Below are 7,526 nucleotides of genomic sequence, written 5' to 3'. Positions count from 1 at the left end.
TAAGTTTTAAGGGTTACCAAACTTACGTTTCCCAGTCTGGCTTCGAGTAGTTTATGCATCTGTTAAGTTTTAAGGGTTACCAAACTTACGTTTCCCAGTCTGGCTTCGAGTAGTTTATGCATCTGTTAGGTTTAAGGGTTACCAAACTTAAGTTTCCCAGTCTGGCTTCAAGTAGTTTATGCATCTGTTAGGTTTAAGGGTTACCAAACTTAAGTTTCCCAGTCTGGCTTCAAGTAGTTTATGCATCTGTTAGGTTTAAGAGTTACCAAACTTAAGTTTCCCAGTCTGGCTTCAAGTAGTTTATGCATCTGTAGGTTTAAGGGTTAACAAACTTAAGCTTCCCAGTCTATCCTCAAGTTGTTCATGCATTGGGTAGGTATAAGGGTTACCAAGTTAGTCCATAAACTTACTTTTTTTTATCAAGACTCAAAATAACTTTTCACATACACCTACAAAATTGTTCATTTCTCTTCAAAGCCTGATACAGCTGGTACTTACCACACAATGTACTGGAACTACAAGTTTCTTCCAGTTCCAAAGACACTGTAGATGATTCCTTTGTTTCTGGAGTGTTATTCTGATTCTTTGTAACTTTTCTCTTCCTCAAATCTATCTCATTCGTGTTACAAATGTCTGATGTATCCTCCTCTTTAAATTCACTGCTAAGTTTTCGTATTTTCTGGACTGGTGTTGTTGACGATGAGCGACTGTGAACCCTGCAGGAAAAAAAGAAGCGAAAAATGCATTTATTTTTACAAGTTCTGTAAGTATTAAAAAATCATACTTCCTCTGTACTTGAAAGTTACAAGTCTGAGAGTAAGAGGAAAGTATTTGTTCACCTTTAGTGTGCGTGTAATTTGTGCGTATACTTCTGACTGCCCATTTTTCAAGTCGAAGATAATAAAACAGATGATTATCATAATACCTGTTCCACGTGACGTTTCTCTTTATGCTTAGATCAATCCATATCTAAATTGATCTTAAGTTAGGAGAAACAAATTAAAATGTTTTGGAAAAGAAAATTAATAAATCATAATCTTTTCTATATTAGCTCAATTAGTCAATATGTAATAGATATTGATGAATCAATTATTCAACCAAATGTTAATACCACACAGCAGTAAAACCTTTGTAAACAACTTATGACCTGTGATTGAGCTTGTGACAATAGTGAAGGATTGTCGTGATTGGTGGCTAGAGGTCCGCAAAGTGTCGCTCACTTCCTAATTTAACTTCTTCAAGAAGTTTTAACACAAAAGTTATGAGGTCTGTTTGAACATTTTTCATGTAATCCCAACACCTGTACAAGGCATAGGTTTTAGGAAATTTAATCTTTCTCAACACTTTTTTTCTCTGTGCTGCTGGCTCTCCCATGAATCAGCGATTGAAAGCTAATGTAATAGATCATAATAATAATGACACCTTGCCATTGAATTGCTTTGGATAACTGTTAGTTTAATTGGGTTTGGTCTCTATCATGGTATATGTAAATGAAACATTCTAACACTATAACATCACCTTTCAGGTGTTGAAGTTTGGGAAGTCCTCTCTTGGTTCTGAAACAGGTGAGCTTCTGGGGTTAGCAAAGATGACACACTGGAAATTCGAAAAGAGAAAAGTTAACAAATATTACTGTATTTGTTTCAGGTGTTCTTTTAGGTTTTATTTCTACAAATAACGTTTTCTTATTGCTTCTGTTGTCAAACCTTATAATAACCCACAGATTATCGATATGCAAAGTTTGTGACTCTACAACTCTCTGTATTTTTATTCATTTAACCAATTAAGTACTTGTGTGTTTAAATTAAAAGCCAAAAGATTAGAAGAAAAAAAAGCAAAATGTGCCCTATTTCAGGGTATCTTTTGTCCCTCTTTGTGGGCTAAGATCCTAAAACAAAATATCCCATGTATACATTGGACAGTTTCCAGTTGCTGTACCAAAAATTATGGTAATGGAGCCAGCCAACTCTGAATAATGGAAGCTAATATTCATATAATAGATCATCTTTATAGTAAAATAATCACACATTTCATTGAATTTTCATTTAATGAACAAGACAGGTTTTGAATTAGGCTGAATCTTCAGGCATTTTAACAATATTGATTTGGCCTATAACTCAATGCAAAATCACTCTAGACCAACCAAGTTCTAATTAAGATTAATGAACTCCTTGTCTTTTCAAAGTTAAAGAAAGAAAATATATTTGACACATTCACTTTAAAAAATGAAGCAGCACCAAGATAAAAGCCAATTATTCCATCAACATCATCCTAATAATCAATCAATAAACACTAATAAACATATATTTAAACTCAAATAATATAACACAGCCTTGCGCTAATGTGTTTGCTGACAAAAGACCCATGATGCATAGTTATAAAAAAAAAGTACAAAATAAAAGGTAAAAAATTTGATGACGAGGAACCCACTTTGAGACTAATAATGCATGGAGTCGGCTTGAATGGGTAATGAAGAAAACTTTTAATATAAGTTTAACATAACAGCAAATGAACAAGGTTTTGTCATGTATCTGATGGTAACAAAACCTTGTACATTTGCTGTTATGTTAAACTTATATTAAAGTTTTTCTTCATTACCCATTCAAGCCGTCTCCAAGCATTAAAAGGTAAAAAACTTGTACCAACTTAGCATTTAGTAAACTACTGTTATCATTGGAAGACCATGCCCCTATGAAATTAATAAAGAATTGTCTATTGGTCATCTTCATTTACACAGCTAAAACTGCAGTTTGAAGGAGATCCAAGCTTATTTAGAAAAGTCTCAATCCATTCCTGTACACACAAGAATAACAACTATTACTAATAATGCATCACTATATGCTCTGTAGGTGTCATACTGGTGTATGTACAAAAAAACAATGGCATATCAACATTTGGGGAAGGTACAGGAACAAAATATTGACACACAAAAAAAGAATTAGCATTAAAAACCAGAGAATTTGGATTATCAAGCTAACTGTTCCAGAAGTTAACAATAAAATAGCTCTGCCCAAGCCTTCATCTGAAAATCGCACAATCAATACGGAGGCTTATACCATACCTCAAGTTCATTGCAGTAAAATTAATTTCTGGGCTTAGTTTCATCCTACCTAATTCTGGCCAGCAGTGGTAAAAAAAAAAAAAAAAGATATTTCTGCAGAAGTGAATTTCATGCTCTTACACGTGATTGGTTTATTTCATTATATAATGTTGTTTGTATTTGTTTGAATTTCCTCACAAAGTTACACAGGCATTATGTGTGCCACAACTATTCCTTATTTTGCAACTAATGCACTAGAAGGAAGGCAGCCTGTCAACATAAACTTCTAGACTACTCTTATCTGGCCACATAGTGGGATTTGGCCATCACAGTTATAATGCAGAGCCCAGTTTTACAGCAGTGGAACAAAAATCGTGAATCCTCCGATTCACAATCAAGGCATGCTTATCGCTAAAGACAGTGCCAGGTTCTTCTTATTTTGTAATTAGTTGTTTTATTGTGTTAAGTGGTATGACAACAGATCACAAACATAACAACAAAGGACATTTTTCATTAGTATTTTCAATTGCGTTACATTTTAGGTCAGTATTTGTTTTCTTATAACAGAAAGTTTAAAATTTACCTATTTTGTTAACACGAGAATATTTTTGTAAGATGAGAGTTTACTAAAGTATTAACGATGCTTCCATAGCGGCAAAGAAAATCTGCTTCTCGTCAACGGAACCTCAGTCCAAATCATATCATCATCATCATCAGGGTTTGATGATCATCATAACATACCAAACCATCACTTACCTGCCTTTAATATATGGTAAGTAAGATGGCACAGGTGGTGCACAAAATTGGTAGTTTCCACTTCTGCTCACAGCAGGTACGGATACCCATGGTTTGAAAGTAGACATACTTGTCCACGGATCAGTTGTAGCATGGTACCAGTAGGCTAAGGCCGAGTCCCATGGCACTGAAGGAAATGGGTATGGAAAAGGATGTTCTTCCACTCTTAGCCTTTTCGAGTCTACGTCTTCTTCGACCAGCACCTGAATAAAAGAACCTTTTATTTGGGGTAAATGATGGCAAAAAGGAAAAAAAATGTTGCTCAATATGCATAGAGAAACCAGAGTTTAGTATCATCTCCGGGGAGGATATTTTTCATCTATTTAATTAATCCGTATAATCAGATTTTAATATTGTTTGTTTATTCATGTTGAATTTCATGCAAAGCTTCTTGAGGGCAGATGTCCTGAATTTAGAAATGATAGCTGAGGGGTAAGGTAACTAGTCAACACCAACCAATGCCAACTCTTGGGCTACTCTTTTTTACCAATGAAAAGTGGGATTGACCAACACATTATAACACCCCCATGATTGAAATGGTACGCATGTTCAGTGAAGTGATTTAAACCTGTAACCCGCAGATTTCGAGGCGATTGCTCTAACAACCAGACAATTTTAATATTTAGACAAAAGTTAATCTGAATAAATGTAGAAAATATAATTGAAATTTAAATCACGATTTGTAAAGAAAAGGAAGAACATAAATGGACTGTCCTAACTTTTATGCTTGGAAGAAGACTGTTAAATTGCCTGTGACAAAAATGGGCAATTTATTTTTTGTAGGTCTTTTTTTTTTTTCTTTAAGTTACTGACTTTTATGTTTGTAGTTTTCCTAATGTATTACTTTCTATGTTGTTTCTCCAGCATGATATAATTTTTTACGTCAATACAGTTCATTTTCTATTACTTTCTCTCTCTCTGTTTTCGCCCCCCCCCCCCTCCTCCAATGGCTCAGCACTAATGTTGGGGCTTATAACACAAAAAATTGGGTTTAAGTATTCATGGTGGGTACAGCACTCATAACTCATCGTGTAGCTTGAGTTTAACAACAAACTTCTTTCTATTAAATATCAAAGCATAAAATTAAAGAAACTGGTAGTTTGGCAAAAATTATGATAATTGTTAATACTTTGACTACATGAAAATTTCAAAAGGAGTTTCTGTAAGGACATATATATATATTCACAAAACAAACGTTTGTACTAATTCTCATAAAAACAATTAATTATTTAAAACTGGTACTTAAATCAGTGGTATTAACAAACAAGTCCACCACATAAAACTGCACTAGACTTTAACATAGTTGTTGAACGTACTTATATGAAAACAAATATATTCTGAGCCGAACAATTAAGAAGTGAATATGTCCTATAATACGCACATCCTTAGTGTAATAATACAAGTTCAATAGTGTGATTTTCCAACACGAGATGGCAATGCACTCATCACATAACTCCATAACCAGAACTGATCCTAGCTTCCCGAAACTATAACGTTAGTCTTGTTTTAAAATAATGGATCCAGCACGCATTGTTTTGGTGTACAAAACATTCTTCAGCTGCTTTATATAGGCAGAAGTTATAACTTCATCACACATAAGATATTTTGATAAGTTTTATCATAACACATACTAAAAGTTTGGACGTAGTAAATGGATAACTGATTGATCAGTTCTTATCGATTACTTATTGTGATTAAAAACACGATAAACCAGAAAATAAACTTGTCTTCTGCTCACCATTACTATTTATTCACGTGCTGTTTTTAGAAATTATAGTAAACTTTGTTTTCTCTAATGATAAATACAAAATGCGCCCTCTAGATGTAATATTACCGCTACAACTTAATGATTTAGTGCCTATGATCACCCAGACCTCCAATAAAAACGATCTTATATTTTATATAAACAGTAGGCATGTAAAAATGAGTTTCAGTTAACAGCACCCACCGCCAACTATTGGGCTACTCTATTCGAATAATAGTACTTGACCGTCATTCTTATAACGCACCTAGAGTGCGATTTTGCGGCAACAGAACTCGAATTATGAATCCTCGGATGAACAGTTCAGTACGATATAACCACTAAGTCACGCCCAGCCCGATTTTGAAGAAACGTATGTTAATTAATCTATGAACTATATTATATATCACTTGAGCAAAAGGCTTTGTCGGCACTGGATATGACAGATGTAACATAAAATATTCTATTTTACTTTCATTTCTTACAAGAATCGGACCTCACCCAACATCTTGCTGCGTCCAGGGCAACCATCCCTTCCCACAACGACAAACTAGTTAACGAAAGTAAAATTATAACATTTAAAACATTTTTTAAGTAGTTGAGTTCTTTTTATTTCTGAAGTGGTGTATACAAGTCTTATCACTTTACTTTTCTGGTCTTTGTTTTTGAAGTGCAAAATCACGCATGACTTCACAGAAGTTAACTGGTCGTACAAGTTCACACTCAACAAACAAAACAACAAGATGGCTGAAGAGAATTTGTGACCTAGTAGAGATCGTTTGCAGTTTTTTTTTTTTTATAAGTTACAGCTTGTTGGAAATATCTTTCGGTTTCTGCCAACTAAGGCAACAGCCAACACTTCACTTGTAAACAAGATGGAAGCCAAACGGGCTACGATATTCGATCTTACCAATTTGAAACTTAAAACACGCACGACATATTAGAACAAAACGTAGGAGGCTTTGGATATAATTAGCCATGTAAATAACATTTAGTCAAACATGCACAATTTAGGTTGAATTATTTTCTTATGGCAATAGACTTATGTAGCATTCTGGACCCCTTGAACCACTGGGGCTCTGGTAAAGTGTACCCATTCCCCCCCTTTACTTGGGGTCAGAGAAGATTATATACTGTTTTATACATTTTCCATATGTTGTAATAACTTTATATAACTATTTAAAATACTCAATTAATTTAGAAATAGGTCAGTATAGTTTCTTTTCGTTGCAATCTATGCTAAGTCATGAGTGTTATTCAACCTTAACGACGACTAAGTGTCTGTCTGTCTGGGTCAACACGTATCAGTTTAGCTTGGGATAAACGAGGCGAAATGAACGAAACATCTATTACAGTAAACACAACTGTTATTTCATGCATCTACGTCTATATAAAATGTTGTAGGTTTTGTAAGAAGTAATGAAATGACCGTTTTTTTTTTGGGGGGGGGGGGGAATCTTTTAAATAATACTCAGAATTTCAAATCTCTTTCTTCTATCTCATTCGTTAATTAAAATCTCGGTGCTTCTGTATCAGCATGATACGCTATATTAAGCCTAATTATTACGTCTTAACATCCATTAGCGCTTGATGCATAGATGTATAATAGTGGTTCGCATACTGTGAGGCGGGGAGCAAAGTGTATTAACGAGAAAAAGAGAGGCGCGATGTAAAAGCTTGAGAAACTGATACAGAAAATGTAGGAAACATTTCAGTTTACGAAATACACAGCGAATCACACACACACACACACACGTAAAGTCAACCCAGTAATGCAGCTCCGTTTGAAGCAGGAAAAACGAATATTTTTACAAAGAGTATATGTCACCAGAAGGCAGGAAAAACGAATACTGGTACAAAGGGCGTATGTCAACAGGAAAACCTTCCGCATAAAATTTCCTGCGCTTTCTCCACCAAATCTTTAAAATTACAAAAAAAAAAAAAAAAAAA

At 34.4% G+C, this 7,526-nt stretch overlaps 1 protein-coding gene across 10 annotated transcripts in view; it reads right to left on the bottom strand.

The window, feature by feature from the left end:
- Positions 1-7,526, bottom strand: part of LOC106461959 (ski oncogene-like) — a 71,781-nt gene that overhangs the window by 9,181 nt on the left and 55,074 nt on the right. For all 10 annotated transcript variants that reach the window (XM_022389070.1, XM_022389065.1, XM_022389069.1 and 7 more), the window contains 3 exons: positions 3,797-4,038; positions 1,519-1,596; positions 499-716 (listed from right to left, as the gene is read on the bottom strand). In XM_022389070.1, coding sequence (XP_022244778.1) covers positions 499-716; positions 1,519-1,596; positions 3,797-4,038 — 538 coding nt within the window. The remainder of the gene's footprint in view (positions 1-498; positions 717-1,518; positions 1,597-3,796; positions 4,039-7,526) is intronic.

Source organism: Limulus polyphemus, unplaced genomic scaffold (genome assembly GCF_000517525.1).
Source record: "Limulus polyphemus unplaced genomic scaffold, Limulus_polyphemus-2.1.2 Scaffold1067, whole genome shotgun sequence".
Taxonomy (NCBI): domain Eukaryota; kingdom Metazoa; phylum Arthropoda; class Merostomata; order Xiphosura; family Limulidae; genus Limulus; species Limulus polyphemus.
The sequence above is the reverse complement of the archived record's forward strand: the minus strand, read 5'-3'. Positions and strand labels throughout refer to the sequence as shown.